We start from the raw sequence: 22405 nt of genomic DNA, 5'->3' as shown, positions 1-22405 counted from the left end.
TTATGTCCCTCTTCCTTCCTCTCTCTGTGTTTCCCTCTTTCTTTGGCCTCGCACACTTTTTTTTTGGTCTTTGTCATCCCTTACTTTTTGTGTCTTATGCGTATTTCTACTGATTTTTACGGACTTTTTCAATATCTGATGACTTGACTTCCTGCCCTCACACAAACAAATTCTATGCACACACTCTTAAACACGCGTAAAAATAAAAAAAATGTCTATTCTCAATTATTCTTATGCCCTATACTTCACATTTCTCTCTCTTTCCCTTTTATCCCTTCACTTTTCCTTGTATTTCATTTTATTCTGCTCAATTTCTCGGTTTATACATTATTTCTGTCTTCAATTACCTATTGCTGCACCTACTCCTTTCCGTCCTCAATAACCCATTGCTGTGCTTATTCTATCCTGTTCTCAATAACCTATCGCTGTACTTACTTCATTAATGACTCTTATCCTCCTGTTTGACATTAATACAAAAATTTGACGCATAACTCTATCCTGTTCTCAATCATTCATTTTGCTTACTCTTGACACTCCTTTTATTCATGCTTACATTTTTGGACCACCTATCCTCTCCTCTCTTATGCGATATCCTATATCTTATCCCCTTCATGGCATTCGGCAACCCTGTTTTTATTCTCCTCTCTCCTTTTAACCTTGCCCAATTGTTCAAATCCACTCGAATTTCACTCACTCACTCCGTATATTCTCGTTCTTTCCTCCCTTTTCCCCAACTTTCCTCTCTGACCTCTTCGCACGCCGTCGCTTTTCCTCCTTCCTTTTTTATCTCCGACACATCTATCGTCGTCGTAACCGGGTCCTTTCTTTCTCTCCTCGCTTTCCCATCACCCTTTCTCTCTTTTCCCACCGGCGACACGATGATACCCTCCTCATTCCCCTTTACTTTTTGCGTTCATTTCGAAATGTGAACCTGTCCACAAACCGCAAATGCCTCTCTCTGCTTTGTACCTACATTTTTGTTGCCTCTTGCTCCACTCGCATACTACGTACTCCTTAAAAATGTCTCCATTTCGGGTTTGTATGGAAATTGTTCCACCCTCCCAAAATATTCACTTTTCTCTGTTTTGTGGGCTTACGCCGTTTTCAACAAACCACACCTGGCTATGACGCCTATCTGTGTGTATGTTGTGATGGCAAAAAATAACATTCTTCGCTCTCTCTCTCTCAACGTGTTCTCCATTTGTAATCCAATGCACCTGTTTCTCATGGGTGAACCGGAATGCGTAATACGACGCCGTTTCGTTCTTTCTCCTGTTCGCACAATCTCTTAACTTTGATGATTTATCGTTGTGACCTTTTGTCTTTTGTTTCTATTTTTTCCTTTCCGTATCCCATCCTTATTACCCTTCACGTATTCCTTTTCTTCTTTTGAATACAAATCAAACTTTTGTTATCAAACCCAACCGGCTTTCTGTCCCTTTGTGGGTGTATTGCGTGCAAATTATTCTTTATTTTGTTGTTTTTTCCCTTCTTGCTGATATGTGACACTACTCCTCCGTTTATTATTATCCCAAACATTCTACCATGGCTCTTTATTTTGTTTCCAATCACCTATTTGACCGATATTACATATATCTGTATATTTATTGAACACCTATGCTTCTCTCTACGTCGCAATCTTTTTTCAAATTCCCTCTTTCATCGATGACCGTGTTGTTATCCTGCTCCATCCTTACACAATCCTTACGTGTGTCTTTATGGCCCGAACCTCTCCATCGTCTTCACTCGATGGCAATTCAAAACTGACTCACACCCATCGCATCGCTCGCTGTTCCTGACGCGCTCTCCTCCTTGTTCGCCGTGCAACCATCACTTGCTCCACGCCCACACCTCCGCGCTCCGCCCCCATCCGTCCTCCAACCCCTAATATCCCTCCATTCCTCTGCACCCGACATCCGCCCTTGTCTACCGCTTCCGTCTCCGCTCCTCTTAAAAACTACTCACTCCTCTTCCTCTCCCTTACGTTCCTTGTCTTCTCCGCCTTTTTTCCTCTCAAAACTTCCTCTCTCTCTTCGTTTTTTTGCTCGTACTCCTTGCCTTCCTCGCTTTCCTACTCTCCTATCTTCACGCCGTATTTGTTTCCTCTCGAAAATACCCCCTTCGATCTCTAAACGTACGTTTTTTTTTACATTCTCATCATCCGGTTATTCCTGTATCCCTCAATTCCTCTTCGTTCTTCGCTGTATCCTATTCGAACATTTAAATGTTTGGCTTTGATATCTATCCTTCCCGGCCCTTCTATTCTCTTCCTTTTTAACCTTTCCTCCATCTCCCCTCTTTTTTTCAATTATCTCTCCCTCTAAATTCTCCTGACGCCTCCGTATTCGGTGCCTGTCTGTCCCAAATCCGTCCTCAAACCTCTTACTTCGCTCTTATTCACGCCTTGTCTTATCTTCCCCCTGTTCGCATGGTCTTCGGATCGCTCTCATGGCCTTCTCACTTCCACCAACCCCTTTTTTTTATCCCTCTTACCTCATCACTCTCTCTTCTCCTTCCATCCTTTTACTCTTCCTTACATTCTATTTTACCCTGCTCCATTTATCGGTTTTTATACCATCTCTGCCTTCAATAAACTATTGTTATATCTCCTCTATTCTGTCCCCTGTAACCTATTGCTGCACCTACTATATTCTGTCCTCAATAACCTATTGCTGTATTTACTCTATTCTGCCTTCGATAACTTATTGCTGTACCTACTCTACTCTGTCCCCAATAACCCATTGCTGTACTTCATTTATAACTTTCATCCTTCTGTTTCATATTAATACAAAAAATATAACTTATAACTCTATCCCGTTCTCATTTATTCATTTTGCTTATCCTTCACACCCATTTAATTCCTGCCTATAATTTCTGCCCATCTATCCTTCTCTTTCTTTTGCAATATCCTTTATCTTATCTCCTTCATGGCATCCGGCAACCCTGTTCTCATTCCATTCTGTCCTTTTACCCTTGTCTTTCTATCCTCTTTGGCTTCTCCCCTTTTTGTCACCTTCCAAACTATTACCGTCCTATTCCTTACCTTAACTGCCTTTATCTTCACCCTGATCCTCATTTCTCGGTCTTGCTCCTGCACCTCCGCATATTACGCCATAATTTCCCCTCTTGCATCGCTTCTTTTTGCCTCATTACCCCTTCGCTTATCCCTGTTTATCTTTCTCTCTTTCTTCTTGATGTCTCCATTTTTGGGACGTCTTTTTCGTTCCTCTCTGTGCGTTTCTCATCTATCCTTATTCCCCTCGTGTGTTCGCTCTCCCTCCGTTTTTTTTGTCCACATACCACATTCCTGCCTCCGTATCTTATCTGTGGCGCCATTCCTTCCCCCAAATACATGTTCTTGCTCCATATTCTTCGGCCTCATTCTCCTTGATGCCCCGCATTGAACCTCCTTCTTCGTTCACACGCTGAACCACCCGTAACTCTTTTTGTTTCCGCTTTTGCGATCGAAATTCTCCGTGCATGTCCTACATACCGAAACCCTTTTTTGCGTTAATACGTTAATATATTATTCTGTCCTGCTTTCCCACCTGCGCCCTTTGCATTCCATTCATCCTAACGTTTATTATTATTCCTGCATCCACCAAACCTCCCTTCCAATCTTTAAATTCCCATTCATGCTCCTTTCTTCTCCCTCTATCCTGTTGGCATATCCGTGGACTTTTCCCCACTTAAATTTTCTCCATCTCTTCATTGTTATGTTGTCCTTTAATCGCTTTACCGCCCGTAATAAACATTCCATCACTTTTCTTTACCACGTCTCCTCCTTGCATACTTCAATCATCCGCATTCTTCTCGCCTTTTGGCCTTCTTCATTGATCTGTCCTGTTCTCATTCATTCCTCATCCATTCATATTTTTCCTTTTTACTGACCCCGTTACCTTCCAATCACGTCTCCGATCCGGAAAAAATGAATACCAATCGCTTTCCTTCCGCCTCTGCCTACACATTCCCTGCTCACTTGTTCCCATTCTCCTCCGCCTCTCATATTTCTCTCTCTCACGCATTTCCTACCTCGATCCCTCGACTATTTTCCTCGTCTGATTCGATAACACGATCCCTCCATCATTCTCTTTCATATCTGTCTCCCTGCGCACATTCTTATTCCTTCACCATCGTTCGCATCCTCCCGATTTGCTCTCGTTCTACCCTCTCTGTCCTCCACGTTTTCCTTCTTCGCTTCCTTCTCACAATCTCCTTTCGCGACTCCCATCACTCTGGCCACGTCTCCTTACGTGCCAAACCTCCGGACAACCCAAACCTTCCTTGGACGACCTCGTACTCCTCAACCGCAACGGCTACCACCTTGATCTCTTCCTATCCTCACCATCCATCTTTGTTTCCTCCTTCGCTTCCTTCTCGCTATCCCCTTTCGTCGCTCTCATCACTCTGGCCACGTCTCCAAACCTCCGGACAACCCCGTGCCCGAAACCTTCGTCCTTCCACGACCTCGTCCTCCTCAACCGCAACTACAACCGCCGCCGAACGCTGCTACGCTTCTCTCCCCGTACCTCACCAATGAAGCTCTCTTGTCAGGTACGCTCCGCACCTACCAGCGCGCCGGCTGCGAAGGCGAGCAGGTCATCCTTCGCTGTCCGCCTGGCACTTCCATCTCCGTCCAGGTGGCCCAGTACGGTCGGCCCCCCGTCACCTCGCCCTCGCATCACTCCATCGTTTCTTCGTCGACGCTGTACAAGCCGCCGCCGCTCTGTCCCGGAGGCAATGCGCCGCCCAACCACGCCGTCAACACCACCTGCCATTGGCCCAGTGCGCTACAGGTGAGTCTTCTTCCTATTCAGCTTCCACTGCTATTGGGGGAACAAAACTGTTGTGTTTTTTCCACAGTCATTAGATGCATTGTGCTGGGACTAGACCACTACTCTTTTTAATGATGGCGGTATGTAATTGAGGTTGGATCGATTAGATAATTATAATTAGATAAATACTCTTAGATGCAGTGTGCTGAGACTTTTGATTGACCACTGTTACCTCGTTACCACCCAGTATAATGTGTATCACCCAGTGTACCACCAATGAATGCGGGGCATTCTGAAGAATAAAGTTGGTTTATCACCAGAATATTTCACTGGTTTACTAATCTCGACCATAGGAGCAACGTATCGAAACATTTTCACACTCACGAGAGGAAAATTGCTGGGCGGAAATGGTTTAAAGATGACAGCGATATTTTATGGAAGTTTGAACAATTATTATACTTAATTTATTACACAATTACTGATGAAATTTCATGAATTTTGTTGCATCATATTTTTTGTACTCGTCCTAAGGGTTCTAAAATAAGGAACAAAAGATAAAGTTGGTTCTCCTTCGTTTTAAAACCTGGCTCTTAAAATATAATTGTCGAAATGCTGCATTTGCAAAAAATTAGACGTAAAATGATTTGACGTAAATTGATGACACGTACAAAGAAAACCCTAACAATGTTTTTTCATCTAAAGTTTTAATGCACGCGATCAGTTTCAATGCTGTGTTGCTCATCCTCAAATTAAAAGCGGTGTCACTCACGGATTATGGCTTAATGCATAATTTATTTTTCCAAATGCGCTAATTTTTTCACTAAAAATAAAAGTTAAAAGTGCGACGGTTTCGTCACCGCTATAAATTTCCATCCCCTGAATTTCATGTAGCAATTATAGCGAATCGCCTTCTTTTTGACTGATAAAAGGGTTTAATAGAGCAAATGAGAAAATGGTGGTTTTATTTTTGCATTTGGGATGCTTTTAATAACCTGTTAATTATATGAAAATTCTTAGGTAATTCTTGTACAATTAATTGGATTCTTGAATTCTCTCTAAAGGAATTATATGTGGCTTTCCCCTCGGGCTTATACAGATGCGTATTTTTAGGAGTGGTTGTGAGAATCTATATCTGTGGGACTGAGTGTACGGAAATAAAAGAGCAGTTTTGTGCTTTGGAAAATCCTTAACTCAATTGCTTAGACTTTAATCTGTCGCTTTTATGTCAGCCAACTTAGTGATTGGCATCGCAAGGTGTACCAAATGTCGTGTCAGTTAGTTGAATACATAAATATTTACACAAGAATTTAAATTCTCCAAAGAAATAGTCGCATAAGCGAATGAATTTCTAATAATATTAAACTATTTTATTTCCATTTTTTTCATTGTGAATTCATGATGGCGATCATATTACTGGGCTTAACAAATACGTTTTACAATTTTAAAATAAATAAAGTTTTCTTGAGATATCTCCATTAGCAAGCAAGAGTATTTCTCGGGACCATGTTTATGGAATTGGGTATCACAGAGTTGATCGTGATTGCATTGTAGATACCATTCCGAAATTCAATAGAAAAGGCCGTACCTCTCAGGATGAAAATATGTTGCATAAATATGTACTAGTTTCTTACTGCGTACTACCCTCTTCCCTCGTTAGCTGCCGTCTTTTTATCCATTACTTTTGGAAAGTTAAGTCACCTGTCCACTCAGTATTACGTTTTAAATTAGATTTTCTCAATGCTAATATTCATTATTTATTGACCAAATTCGATGTCACTTATTTAATAAGTCCCTAAAATTTAGAAAAATGGATAGTAGTTTCGAGATTGACTTACCTTCGCCCTCCGTTCTTCGCTTTATTTTTGCTGGGATGATAAGATTATATACGCAGAAGTTGGGATGCAGTTCAGGAATTGGGTCTCCAGGGCGAATAAAGATCGGCAGTTGCTCGGGCAACGTATCCGGCGACCGTCCAAAATGTAGTGTCGATCCTCAGTCACTGCCTATATCCTGTGCGGTCGGCTGTCGTACCGATGTCCCCCGACCAAAGTACTCGGAGCACACGTCGCGATGCAAGGGAGCTGAAAAACGAGGGTGCCCCGAAGGGCTTTTGGACCCTATTGGTCGTGCAAACTTCCCTCTCATCCCGTCAACCAGCCCCGGCTTTCATTTGATCAATAGATTAATCAGTCAGAAGACTTACCCTATCCCTCCATATCTCTTCCTTTTTATCCTCTCTTCTCTCTCTCCGTCTCCTCCCGGGCAAAATGCACAATGGAGTCGTGTTCTCTTGAATTCCGGGACGTATCATCCCCAACACGGTTTCCCCCAACTTTATCTTCCGCGCGGGGACATAACTTTGCCGCTGTAAAGTGGACGGTTGATAAATTTCGCGGACGGGATGAGTGACGGTATCAACTCCGTACCGTAGTGGGTACATTTATTTCGTTGACGGTCCTCAATAAACTTGCCGTATCACCATTTTGTTCCTGTCCATCTCCAGTGTATAAAATTCGTCGCAGCCGGAAGCGGGAATAGATTTATCGGAGAGCGATTTATTTTCATTGGGAAAATTTTCATTGGCAAATTTTCTGGGTATCTCTTTGTTGGTAAAAGTGATATGATTCAAGAATTTATGCAGAGGAAGGAGTCATTTCGATGCCTAGGAAATCATTATGTATCGTAAATTCAGAAGTTGTTTTCCAAAAACCTCTATATTTTCTGAAAATTACTGCTTTGTTTTTTGTCTCACTCCGTCGAGGTTCTCTCCCTTTTTAATTTTCTTCTCAATAATCCCCTATCCTACCACCAACAACTCCTCAACAATGTTTAACATAAACAATAGAAAAATATCAAACGTTACAGAATCTGAGTTTGCATTGGTTGTTATTCGGTACCCATACACATATGCTTATAGTGATATCGTTAGAAGGGATTTTGTCACCTTTTTTTCATATGCTTAAATGTTGTTTCCTTGTTTGCTTGACGTAGGAACAACGAAAATGCAGTCTTTGAGCATCAGCATGAGCTTATTCGTTTCAAATAAGCTATTAATATAATCAAATTGAAAGCCGAGCCGAGCTTTGCGAAAAGTGTCGTTTATATAGGAATGATTAAAAAAATAAGCCTTGGAGGTAAATATTCGAGTTAAAAATTTTATGTTCTGAATAATGCTGTATTTTTTTAAAGAAAGCATTTTAACTATTTTATTTTTTTATGTCTGTTTGCTCTTGAGAATTTTATTTTGGCATATAATGGCAGAATATCGCAAAAATGTAGCTCACTGTGTGTGTTCTGTTGCTGTAAAATTTATGTAGAAAGCTGTAGAATTTCTTTATATGGAGTAGTTTTTCATCAAATGATGACCATTTGGGGGACTTAAAATACTTGTTTGTACATAATTAGGCGGTATAAATTCTTATCCAGTGAATTTTGAGATCCTCTGTGCAATATTGCATGGTATGTCTATTTATTGCACCAGTATGCAAAAAAGTCCTGTTGAAATACCTTATTTGGTGCAGCATCTGAGCCTGGGGCGTTGTATTAACTTTCGACCCTTGACTTACTTAGCTCGAGTTCATCCCATGATGGAGTAACTGTCGGAACACGAGAAGTTTTTGCATGGGCTATTAGTCTCCTCCATGATTCCGGTTCAATATATGCCCATTCACTTCCGCACGAACTCCTCCTTGCGCTAGGGGCGCTCCTTCAACCGCAGAGTACTTCTCAGGACGCCAGTTTCGTCAACGCCGTTGGACGCCATTTTCGTTCACATCGCTGCCCTGCCCTGGAGTGTAATCACTTGTTTTACCAGAGGATTCTTCCATGTTTTTTTTGTACTTGTCAAGGAAACAGGATTGCCAACGATGTTGCCACTAGCGCAAACTTGTGTACACCACCGGGTCGATTTTTTTTTTGCTTTTCTTCTTTCGTTTCCTCCCTTAGGTCGACGTAAACTTTTGTTGCAATGATTTTCCGGTCGAGAGGGCTAAATTTAGAGGGAACGCGTGCATCCCAAAGTGTATGCTAATTCCACTTAGCTCTCGGTTGTCTGTCTCTCAAGTTCTCATGCTGCCGCGTGTGCGGAGGGAGCAGCCGGCATGAAGGCTTTCGCGTAACATGCCGGCCGGGCAAGTTATGATGCATTAATTATGTGCTCACCCCGAACTTCGCTTTGTGTTGGCCGCCATAATGATGAAGGGATGATGCATGTCAAGGCGTGATGGTTGGAGGAGGTCTCGGAACAGTTTTTCTGTTTTCAACGTTGTTTTCATGTTTCATCTGATTTGTCCGCTCGTATTATAAAAGTGTTTCATTAAGATATGTTTGTCGTGGTGTCGATTTATCTGTGTAGATTTCTTATGTAAATTTTCGCTGTGGCAATAATGGCTGTTTTTCATGAGGTAGTGAGGTGTGAAAACATTTTTTATCTTGGAAAAAATCGCAAACAACACTAAAATCGTTAGTGAACTACAAAAATCCTTAGCAAATTTTCACACCGGACATCTATATCGAAAACAGCGCGTAATTATGTAGTTTCACTCAGTATAAAGACAGCGCAGACTCAGAACAAACAAATTGGACATCTTGTTCAATTTATTTGTTCTGAGTAAACAACTTGAAATGAGGATACCACAAATAACTTCGGTTATCAAGGTTCCTTTTATATGCCTATATATTATAAACATTGGTTATCTGTTTGTTGTGTTTTAGAAGTGAGAGTGTCAGGTTAAAAAATAAGGCTTTTTATATTTCACACAGTATATATTGAAAAACTCTACCGGTTTCGGCCTTTTCAGGTCATTATCAAGAGGTAACAGAACTTGTACTTGTTACCTGAATGCTCTAGGCTCTGCTACCTCTTGGTAATGAGATATGAAAAGGCTGAAACGGGTATAGTTTTTCGATAAAACTGCGTTGAAATATAGCAATGTATATTTTTGAAAAATATACACTGTATTTATATTTGATTTGAAATGAGATTGACGATTCAGTCGTTGAAAGGGCTTTTCGTACTTGGCGTCTAACATGCAGATGTTGGTGCATTTTTAATATTTGCACACACCTTTTTTTGTTCGCCGAATCATTCTTTTATTTTCATTCGAAAAAAGGGAACGCTTTTGAACATGGTGTGACATTTATCTTCTGCTCGCAGATCGGTGATCGTCTTACTTTTCATTGCCGCTTCCTTCCACTCCCTTTTGTTTCGACCGCTCCAATTAGCGTGCCAGGGTTCCGTGGAGTCGGTGCCAAATCATTGCTCTTCATTCGAAGCGGTCGTTTGAGTCTTCGGAAACGGGGACGCCTTCGATCGTTTAATTCGGCGACGACCGGATGACTCAATTTTCGGAGAAGGGCGTGAGATTGGCCGTAACAAAGGATCTCTCTCTGATCATGCCTTCTGATACCATCACTCTTTCCTTCCGTAATGTGCACCTTTATGTGGACTGGAGGGTTGGGCACGATTATTCTCCTGGGACGAAAAAAAAGAAATGGGGTATGAAGATCAGAAGCTGGCTGTGTTCCCAACTGGCTGATAGGATCTCTGTAGATCGCAAAATGTGGGTAAAAAAGAAACGTTGTTAGTATAAGAAGTAGAAAAACTTAGTGATGAGTAAAATAGGTGAAATAAAATGTACTTTCTGTTAATAGATGAGTAAAATTTTGACCTGAAGTGGTCAAACGTTAATGAAAATTATTGAGTTAGACAGTGGTTCTCAAACTTTGGTCCATTAAAGCTTTCAATGTGATCTGCTGGGCAGGTGAAGAAGCAGCCTGTGAATTGGAATTTTGAAAGCAGTAGTTCAATGGAAAAGGTGTAGGTGACTATTCGAGTCAGCTGAAGTTAGATCAATAAAATTAGGTGTAGTTGATTGGTGCTTGTATTTTCATAAGGAAGATCAGTATATTTGTGAATGCATTTTCCGAGTGGAAAATAAACTTGAAAGCGGATATGATTATCCATCGTCGGTAGAAGCACTTATTATATTCTGTTGATGATTATTCTTTCCTTAAGACAAACCTAATAACCAGTAAAATTAGTGAAATAAAATGCACGTTATGTTAATAGTGTAGTAAAATCCTTCCCCAAAGTGTAAGGTGTAGTGGTGATGATGTATTCAAGTCAGATGTGGTTTTCTCATTAAAATTGAATGTAGTTTTAATTCTTCGTTAGAACTGTCGCGGGTACTCGTCATGTTAAATAAAAATTATTAGGCTATGTCGCCGCGTCAATTTTTTTCGGTGGCCCCAACGTTTCCCGACCGACCGATGCTGTTCGCTTTCTCAGGGGATTCTGGTAAGAATTCCTTCTGGTAAGAGTCTGGTAAGAAAGATTCTTACCTGAATCCCTTGATAAAGCAAACAGCATCGGTCGAGAAACGTTGGTGCCATCCAAAAAAATTGACACGGCGACATAACCCAAAAGTTTTTAGTTAACTTAAATGTTGTTGGTTGGTACTTGTATTACCAGGCTGATCAGAATATTTTTAAATGCATTTTTCGAGGAGAGAATGAACTTGAAAGGATTATCCATCGATGATAGAAGCGCTCAATATATTCTGTTGGAAGATTATCCTTTTCAATCAAAAAGTAATAGATTGGTACTCAAATCTCGAATCCGAAATAATAAGTTATAGATGGCGCCGCCTACCTATTATTTGCTATAGAATATAAAAGTGGATCGTCCAGTCGGGAAATGAGGAGATGAAAGAAAGAATTCTTTAAAAAAAACCTAGGAAGAGGATGGAACAACTCAATCGGCCACATCATGCGAGACAATGTATTGATGAAGACAATCGTTGAATAAAAAATATACGGAAAGAAAGGCAAGGGACGGCCCCGAATGAGTTGCATAGGACAAGTTATGCAAAGAGTGAGATGTTAATTAAAAAATATAGAATATTTTAATTTCGTGAATATGAAAAGGTTTGCTACTATGAGAGCACAGTGGAGAACTGCGTAAAATCAATGTTCGGATTGATGACTTACGCCTATGAGAAGAACCACGAATATTATTAAGGATCCTTAAGTCGGCCTCACAATATGTCCTCATCCACCGCGCATGTTAATGGGTCCCCGCTCGCGTCAGTGATCGACAAATTGATCCGAGTTTTACGGAGAAATATGGTATAAATAGGGGTGTTGACCGAAATTTATATGCACGATGATGTAATCTATCAAATTCATAAATTTTCAATGCTCATCCTTGCAAATACAAACATATTGGAATAAAGTGGATCGCATTGCATTCATCACCGCGCCGCGGACATTTTTGAAAACCGATTAAAATGCGACAGTAATCAGCCTTCTATGGGATGGAATTGGGCCTACCCTATGCAGTACCCTTGAGAAGAACCCTCTGTATTGATCTTTGCAAAACACCCTCAAAGTCGCTCTCTATCCGTGCTGGTCGAACGGGAAACGGCGCAGAGGTTTGGGGCAACACGGATAATCGCTTGGAAACAGAGGATGCAACGCAAGCGGTCGACCGAACGGGGAGCGGAGACCACGCAGGCGTGACTTGAAGTGCGGGAAGGCGGAAAAGGACATCGCGGCGGCGGCGGACGCACTCTCGAACCACTCACTCGCAATCTCTCGCACTCAATCCGCACGCACCAGGGTAAATTCGCAAACTAGGCATCAACCGATCGCGCTCCCAAAAAGCCCCTTTCACAGCAGCTTAACTTTGGCGCAACTTTGCATAATATCACCCAGGCCCATAGCTGCAACATCTCACCAATCACAGCGGAGACCAGTGGCGGATCTATGGAGGGGCTAAGGAGGTTATAGCCCCCCCTTGGATATCCAAATTACACTAGATAGAATGGTAATTATTTTCCGACCCCCACTACTGCTGGAATTTTAACCACCACTTACTCCCCCCCGTGTCCCTATCCTGGATCCACCGCTGGCGGAGACCAAGGGTGGATCCAGAATTTTTTGGGGGGCAGGCGGGGAGAAAGAGGATCTGACAGGCAGTCGGTCTTCTCATATTTGGGATTAAATAAAAACCATGCAGCAATTACTGTACGAAATAATTTCTTTACTTTATAATGAAAGTTATTAATACGAAATTAAATGATTGACGCTCCGTTATACAAATTAGCGATTGTAATGATAACCGTATTAAAAATCTTGTCTATATTTTAAGCGCCTGGTTGGGTAACGTACCCCCGTGCCCCATTTTATGTTTTTGAGCTTTCAGGGCATAAATCACTTACCCAGACTGATTTGAAGTAAAATCGAAATAATAGCAAAAAAACAGATATGACATTTGTGCATAAGTCTCTCTTAACTTATCCTTCGGCGGGTAAGCGCATAGTCCCCTTCCTTGTTAGCAATTGCCTATGACAATCACACAAACCGATTTAGAATATATTTTCTTCGATCTATTGGTGGTTTTTGGGTTTACTGCCTTCGGAAATTTCATCACAGTGTAAATGTTGTAATAGCAAAGATTAGCATCAGTCACTCAAGGATGCGACAAAAATACTGACAATAAGAGAGGGATAAGGTGCTCAACAGTGGGAATTAGTGAGAAGTAGGTGTTATAATGTCTGAAGAATGGCGCGGAGATATTCTTTATCGATAGATTATTTAAGACACATTCACAGCAACTTATATCTGGAACACAATTACAAGCAAGACTCAGACTGCGAATCGATAGATGAATAAATATTAGAGGATTATAGATAGTTTCTACGATTCCGAAAAGGAACAAAATGCTCCTAATTACTCGTTTTTTTATTTAAGAGATATTTCTGCTTTTTCAAACTACAGTGACAGCACAAATGTCACAGTGGTTGGTACATGTGACAGTACCTTGTCGAGTTATACCTTTAAAAGTTATTTTGGACCAGTGAACGCTTTTTTCATCTACATAGTGGCGTCGAGTTAAGTTACGTTGTTGCGAGCGGGGATCAAAGTTTTCTGCACTCGCGCTCCGCGTTGTGGGGTTAGCGCACGACATCACACCCACCTTATCTCACATCTAGGCTCATCCCCGTCTCCCTTCACGAGGTGGAATGATTCGATGAATAATCGTCCCGCGCGCTCGTAATCGGCTTTGGAAGCGTTGGGCGGTTAAAGGGAGGCACAGAGAGAGAGAGAGGGAGTCCGGCGATGAAATAGCCGTCCCACGTGAAAGACGTCCGCGTAATTATTTCCTGCCTCTGAGGTAGGGGCGGTAGCGGTCGCGACTATTAGAACGTGGTGTCGTGGTACGTAGAGCAAACAGCCGGGCCGTCGCCTTCTGCTGTTTATGCCCCGTCGTGCTGGAATGCACAAGGTGATATCCTGCTGCAAATTGAGATCTAAAAAGAGATATGTCAGTGGATGGACGCAAAGCTTGATCTGATGCAAAGTAAATAAGCGAATAAGGTGGCACCTACTACATGATAAATGGCGTTTCATATCTTCTTACAACAGTAAGTCGCCAGGAATGTAAATCTCCTATCACAAAAACTCGGTATTACTTGGTTTTTATTGATCCATACCAAGAAGTAATATATTGCCTATCACAGCTCATAGTCAATAGCAATCGTGGAATCAATTACTGGAGGATTTTCGATATCTGTAAGAACTGTCAAAAGGCTTTGCTGTTTTCCATGCTTACAGTTAGAATTTTGAGAAAGACGAGGACTTCTCAAATAATGTCTTCACTAATTTAAGTCATGCTTTTTTAAATTGTTGTGAACTAGTAAGAAAAATATTCTCAACTTAAACGGCACACCAAGTTGTAGTGAGTTAGGCTTTAGCCTGCGAGCCACTATTTAAATACAGAAAATCACAATATTTGTACCTCTATAAGTGGGAGAGGTCACTCCGGAATATTTTTAAGCGAGAAACTGGGTAAGTTAGAAACCTCTAGATGCGAGAAATAATACCGGTCCCATGAAATCTCACATATTAAGGTTCGACTTTAATTGAATTTTGTAAAAGCCCCGAAAATCAATTACAATCTTATTATGTGGAAGAGGAAAGTTTTATTACTTTTCAGTATTCTCTCTGAGCCGGAAAAAAGACCGTCTCCGTGCGTTCACTACATTGGAGGATCGGTAAAAGGAAAACGGAACTCAGTTCGTGAGACTCTCAAGCCTCGCGACGTTTTCATGCTCCTTGCTTCGCCCGCGGCATCAAGGAATCAGACCCCCTTCATCACCTCGTAAAGCTTTGCACGTCTGCGTCAAGAAATATGTTTCCAAGTGATTTTACTTCTTCTGCCTGGGGTTGCGACCGTATCTTTGCGAGCGTAAAAGCCGTTGACTTTCCTGCCTTTCAAGCGGCATAAATAGATCGAATAGACCGTAGTACTATACCTCAATAAAATGCTCCCTTGGTGGTATGATATGATATCAAAAGCCCTCGGCGTTGCTTTCTTGGGCTTTTCATTCTGTTTTCATCAAAATTTGTGCCAGTTTCTGCTTGCTCCTGCGTGAGCTTTCAGCTTACGTTTTTCTATAGATTCTAAGTGAGAGAGGATGATGTTCTTTAAAGTATTTTGCGTATTTGAAAGTTTTTCACGTCGCAGAGTTGCAACCTTTTGTAATATTTTTAGGCAAATTAAAAGTACAAAATGATCACTTTTAGATCCTCGAATTTTTACCCTTACGTCATTCTAAAACAGCTATTTATTTTTATAATCATAGTAAAAAAATTTTTATTGAGAGTTGATATTTTTACAACTAATGAACTTGATTCACGAATGTAATGTGTAATTCTCTTTACTTAGAGAATGTATGACAGTAGGTAAAGACATCCCAAAGTCTACAGGTCTCATGAAAGCACCGTCATAATGGGGGAATAAATATTGTTTTTGCCTTGATGATGGTGTAAGTTATCCGTTTTTGCAGATGGAGTTACTATCTTAAGTTTAATATTTAAATTTGATGTTTCTAACGGTTTCCGGAGATACTACTTCTAATGTTCTGAACGTTGAGTACATATAGTGTACAAATTCCGATGTCCAATATTTCCTCATCTTTTATTGTCATCTCTTTAAACCATCTTTTTGGTATAACTTTCCGAGAAAACAAATCAGCAAATGTAATCTCAATTGTTTTTTGTTGGTAAAATCCAAAATATCTAGTGAAGTAATGAAGTCACGTTAACCGTCAAATAAGGATATTCAATAATTACTGCTATGGTGATAATTATTATCCAGGTACTGTTAAATATTAAATTTCTTTAGCATTATATATTTACAATTGATTGATCTCGTGAGCAATTGAAAGTATTTGTGGAAAATCGATGGGAATTTCGCCGTGTGCAACGGGTTTCATTAACATTTCTTCTATTCCTTGAATCGTAAAAGAATTTTGGGATGAAAGAGGAACTTATTGAACCGACAGTACTCGAGTATTGTCAAGTCGTCGTTTTATTGAATGTTCATGAACAATTCCTAACACACTAATGACTGTTATAAATTATAAATGGTTGGCTATATTCATTGAAAATTTTGCATAACTAAATGTGCTATAGTATTGAAATCTCTGATCACCAGCCGAAGCGGATGTGGAGGAATTTCGCCGTGTACATCGGAGTTCATTGACAAATGAAAGCCCTTTGACGACTTAAAATTACATATTTTCAATGAAATTCATTGAAAATTTAGTAAATACTGAATTTACTATCATTTAAAACCTGTGATAGCGAGCGAAAGTGGAGGGAGATGAATTTTGCCGAGTGTAACGTGGTTCATTACCTATTGTAAACGCTCTGACCCTTATAAATCAAAACAATTTAAGCACATCAATTTAAAATTTGGTTAAAATTAAATTTCCACCAATTTAAAAACTGCTATCGCCAGCCAAAGCGGAGGTAGAAGAATTCCGCCGAGTGTAAAGGAGTTCATTAACAATTCTTAACGCTAATATGACTCTTAGAAATAACAAGTTGTTAAGCATCTTCGTTGAAAATTTAGTAAAAACTAAATTTGTTATAATTTTGAAATCAAAATTCAATAACTCTTGCTTTACTTTGTGGTATTCCATCATAAGTTTTCCTGGATATACACAAATACCATTTATTATTAATTACTTATGCCCATTATTATTTATAAGGGTTTTAAGTAATTGTGTATATCCTGGAAAACTTAATTTTGAAATCTCTGATCTCCAGCCGAAGCGGAGGTAGGGGAATTTCGCCGTCTATAAAGGGGTCCTTAAACAATTTTTAACGCTTAAATTACTGTTAAAATTATAAATTTTCAAGCATATTCGTTGAAAATTTAGTAAAAACTGAACTTGCTATAGTTTTGAAATCTCTTATCTCCAGCCGAAGCGGAGGTAAAGGAATTTCGGCGTGTGTAAAGGTGTCCTTAACCAATTCTTAACGCTTAAATTACTGTTAAAATTATAAATTGTCAAGCATATTCGTTGAAAATTTAGTAAAAACTGAACTTGTTATAATTTTGAAATCTCTGATCGCCAGCCAGAAAAGCGGAGGTAGAGGAATTTCGCCGTGTGTAACGGGGTCGACGTAACAGCATGCGACTAGTAATGCCAGTGTGTGTTTGTCTGCTGCTTCTGCTGCTAAGGCCCGAGGGTGTAAAGTTGGCTGCGATGAGAGAGCAAATGTGACGGCAGAGAGAGGTTTGCGGGGCTTGAGCCTCGGTCATGTCACCATTGATCCGGGTAGTTGCCTCTCAGTGAAAACTTTACGCATATTCAGGCCAGTCAAATTAGCTCCCATGGTGAACCGACTTCTAGCCTCGGGCAGAAATGTCTCATTGGCGAGGAGGCACCGAGCATTCCCAAGTGCTCATAACCTCATTGGCAGGGGGATTAAGGGGATAGATGAACGCGCATGCAAAACATTTTTTTTTACCCTCAAAGAGGATTGCCGTTATACCCAAGATTCAGTGACAACGGATAATTCACGAAACCATTCAATGCTACTGAAATTACCTATAAGAGATGAAATTTTGTTGGTAAGTTCACGATAAAAAATACAAATGGTAATTTGCACACCTTGATAAAAAGCTCAACTACCGACCATGGTTTCGACATGCTATGCCATTTTCAAGGTCGAAATATATGTGTCGAAATAGGATATCGAACAAGGTTGAAATTATATGTAAAAATGTCGAAATAACATGTCAAAGCCATGGTCGGTAGTTGAGTTTTATATTAAAGCGTGAAAATTACCATTTGTAGATTTAATTATGGAATTATCGCACTTCCACCAAGTTAATATTGAAACAATTTTATGCGTTCGCGTTTCAAAGTTATTGAGCTTAAATACTTTAATTGAATAATTTTCTTGATAGATGAGCGCTTGCAAAACATTTTTTACCCTCAAGATTCAAGAAGATTGCCGTTATTCCCGAAATACAAAAGGAGACCAAGGAGAATTTGTCCCAGGGACAAAGAAGAATCCGTGAAACGATTCAATACTACTTTAATTACCTAATAAGGAAGAAATTTTGTTGGTAAGTTCGTGCTTTAAAGTTGTTGAGCTGTAATATTTGATTTGAATTATTTTTTGATAGATGAAAGGCTGCAAAACATTTTTTATCTTCAAAAAGTTGAGAGGAATGTCGTTATTGCCGAGATACCAGCAGAGTAACAGAAGAGAATTCGTGACACCATTCAATGATACTTTAATTACCTTGAATTTTGCGTGTTATATGCGTAATTTTACGATCCTTCCTACATTCTCGATTTTTGCTACGAGGGTATTATTACGCCATTCGTATTTTGAAAAATCGTAGTTTGCCATTTCTTATTAACAAAGTGGTATTAACCTCTACGAGTTTTCTTCAGAAAATACGTAGACTGATGTCATAAAACAAATATAATTAATTTTTTATTAATTATTAATAATTAATTTTGGAGTTACACGTCCCTATCCCCTTCAAAGTACTCCCTTCCCTGACGGAAACACTTATACCAACGGGGTTTCCACTTTTGGTGATAGTCCTGGAACGCTTCTGAAGCGATGCTCTTCGGGTGTGTCGTCGCATTTGTCTTGATCTTGGGAATCGTCTCATATGGTAATTTTTGCCCACTATTTGGAACTAGTATAGCATTTCTTCGGTCTCTGATTGAAATTATCTTTGAAAAGAATATGTGCAAGTGCATTCGTAAAATATCTTATAAAAACGGACTTCAAAAACCAACGTAAGCTTTACTTTCCTCGCAAACCATCATTTTTCTGATTCATTCTACGAGGATTCAAATTGAAAATATTTATTTTTTGATATTTCTTTAATGATGTTTTTCCTTTCGAATGTTGCGTTGTTTTAAGTCCGACGGGAATGGGCTTTTGAGCTCACTTTGTTGCTTTGGATGTACGGTAATAAAATAATTCCGTTTAACTTGATTGGAAAATTGGATTTTTTTATTATATCATTCTCAAAATTATGTCGGCTTCTTGTATGTTTTAGTTAGAACATTTTATAATTTTTTACTTAATCACTTGAAGGCTTATGGCGATGAAAGCTCGCATATCCAATGCGCATGAGGTAGCTGTTATAAAATGTTGTCTATTTTGAATTTTGAGACGCATTGAGAACGATTTCCACTGAATTGTCCATTTGACGTTCACAATACCATATGTTTTGACCATTTGTATACGAAGGAGTGAATACAAAATTGGAAGAAAAACTCCCGGTGTAACCTTTTCTATCAACTTTATAAATTATTTTTAGTCATTTTAATGTGGATGTTGTGCACCAAAGTAGTTACCAATAGCCGTAGCGATATATAGAGAATTATTATCTCAATTCAACTCTATGGTGGCTTGTTTTCGTTCAATTATGAAGAACAATAGGCTCAACATATGAATATGACGAAGAGATAACTACCGATGTATCAGTGCGTTGATACAAACGTTTTTTCGCATCGATTAGTTTGTTTGTTATTGGGATCGTCAAAAATAGCCACAGATGTGGACCGGGGCATCCGATACCCATTAAGCGCTCTTTGTTTTTGGCCTCTGCAGTGAAATTGTAATGAAGGACGTGAATATGGAATAGAATTGCTCACTATTCGCGCAAATTACCTCGTAGAGGGATTGAGGCTGGTCACGGAATAATGATATGATTACGAGCAAATTGCACTCCAATACACATGCATACATGCATGCCAGAGAGAGTGTATAGGTATTATCCGCACCCAAAACCAATTATCAAATGAACAAAGTTCCGAAAGAGCCGTGCTTGAAAATTCCCTTTATTCGACTTTCGCTGGGCCCATTTCTGTGGCCTGTGAGGGAGGGGTAGAAGGGTTTTTAGATTTTGAGTGGTTCGTTGCAGGTGTGGGAAGGGAAGAAAATTCGACGGAGAAGGTCTGTTGGACGAAAGGGAATGGAAATAGCTGCACGTGTTTAAAACAAGAGGGTTTAAAGGGCAAAGGTGATGCAAACAGGTTTTAATATTGTCTTTCTCTGCATATCTTAATAGTGCAAAATTATTTTCAGAGTGAAATGAAATAAATTCTTGGAGTTACGTGTGGATTAATCTATCAACTAATCTTAAGTAATAATAATAATAATAATAATAATTGAAATTTCTGAACAATAATAATCGAGCTCTCTGACAAGCCTCATGGCTAAGACGGACCAAGTTGTGTATAAAAATAAAGGTAATTGTTGTTATGTAATCATGATAATGTTTATTACTCCATAATAATTATGAGCAAAGACATTTGCAAAATGAAAGCAGCTTTAGTTAACTAGAAGGTGGACCTATGTTTAGGGTACCATCATTATATTATCAATTGTATTCCATGCATTGGTTTATAAATAGCGGAAAAAAGGATTCGCACCTTCATTAACAAAGTAATATCTTTGACTAAATATATTACCATTATTATGAAATTAGATTTAGCAAGGTAGTTCTTCAATTTTAAGATAAGAATAAAAGTAATATAATGAATAAATCATAAAATATCACGGGTAATCCTAATTCAGTAATTTCAGTAATACCTAATTTATTATTTTCATGTGTCGCCCATTCGCGATTTTGTTTCTATTTAATTATAAAGTATACCATATTAATTCTCAATGACCCGTGACGCATCGTACGCTTTTAAATAATTGCGGAAAAGGCCCTTTATATGTTATTTTTATTATGTCAAACTTCCATTATACCACTCCTTAATCGGTGGAATTAATGCCTATATACTGGACATTTCTTCTGTGGCTTGATTTAAACGGTTGATTATAAGGCACATGACCTCATGCTGCTTGAGTTCATTCTTATTTCATTATTTTCGTTAAATTCATAGCTTATCATTTCTCCCTTTATAGGCAACGAACTAAAATCTTTGGGCATAAACCGTGTTACCTCATAAAAACTCAGAAAATCATATTAAGTCACATTATATAGGCGACCATTATTTTATTGACGATTTATATAGGCATTTTATATGTTCTTTCATCTTTTACATCTGTAGGGAATGTTATTTATGATGCAATTAAGTTTCTTTTCTAATTGCTAGCTCTAGTGTATATAAAATATTACTAGGATTATACCCAGAATTTTCACTGGTAAGCCTTGAATTTTGATTGCCTTTAATGGAGTTGGCTTTGGGAAATCTCCTCTTGCATTTTGCGTTGTCTATCAAAAATAAATGACGGTAACAGATGGATGGGAAACCGATGAAGAGATTGGGAAGGGACATTGATGTTTTTTAGGAAAGTTGGAAGTTTCACATTTACGCGAAAGGTGGAAGGTCACAGTTTGTATGATACCCCATTTCAAACATGCTCCTGGATATATTGGCGTTAATTGAAGATTTCTGTTCAAATAGCTTGCTCAAATACGTTATTGAGATTTATTAGTTTTCATATTAGGATACCGTGTGTGTTTTATTGCATTGTTATTTTTTGCGAATCCTATGAGGTCGTGTTTTTAGTTATCTTGTTGACTAGGTGAAAATCTGTAATAACTTGCCCAAGGTAAAATTACCTTCGAGTGAAATTCACGTGTCTAGTTTGCTCTATATTAGCTTAAGGAGTCTTTCGTAAGTTTATTGCATAATGTAAAAATTTCGGTAGCACACATCGGCAAGATATGGTTTCATGTAGGCAGTATACAGATTTATTTGCACATGAAATATTGTCAGGCTTGACGTGGTGGAAATACAATATGTATCCATGATAAGACATTAACTCCGATAGGAATTACCACTCATTGCCACACCCATTACATCCCAATGTTGCTTCTCAGTGACATAAAAAATGTATAAATTTTCACCTCTATTCAGGATTGATTTAAATTATGTGTTCTTTTGTGCTGCAAAGTTATATGGTGAAATATGTAGCTGCCGCATCAATTATGGTTGAGTAAAAATTTTCACATTTTTAAAATGAAAAGTCTTGAAATGTAATTTCTCTCAGAAGCAGCTCTGAGTGAGAAAGGGTTTAATATATAACTCCACTACCGACTATGGTTTTGGCACTTTGTGTCATTTTTAAGGTACATATTTCATGGCATGGAAATGACACAGAGTTTCAAAAATATGGTGGGTAGTAAAGTTATATATAAAGGTGTGGACATTACTGTTGGCGTTTATATTTTATTTTGGGTTAATTAGCTTCATTTTTGGAATATATGTTTACTCATATGGTCGTTGTGGTCACCTCCCACTCCAAATATAATATAATTTCAAGTACTAATTGTA

The 22405-nt window shown here is 39.1% G+C and overlaps 1 protein-coding gene across 1 annotated transcript in view; it reads left to right on the top strand.

Annotated features, from left to right (window-relative positions):
* Nucleotides 1–3716: 3716 nt before the first annotated feature.
* LOC124159717 overlaps nt 3717–22405 on the top strand; it is a 236767-nt gene continuing 218078 nt past the window's right edge. The window contains exons 1-2 of the mRNA XM_046535627.1: nt 3717–3744; nt 4543–4796. Of these exons, the coding sequence (XP_046391583.1) occupies nt 3717–3744; nt 4543–4796 (282 nt within the window). The remainder of the gene's footprint in view (nt 3745–4542; nt 4797–22405) is intronic.

This window comes from Ischnura elegans, chromosome 5, assembly GCF_921293095.1.
Source record: "Ischnura elegans chromosome 5, ioIscEleg1.1, whole genome shotgun sequence".
Lineage (NCBI taxonomy): Eukaryota > Metazoa > Arthropoda > Insecta > Odonata > Coenagrionidae > Ischnura > Ischnura elegans.
The sequence above is the reverse complement of the archived record's forward strand: the minus strand, read 5'-3'. Positions and strand labels throughout refer to the sequence as shown.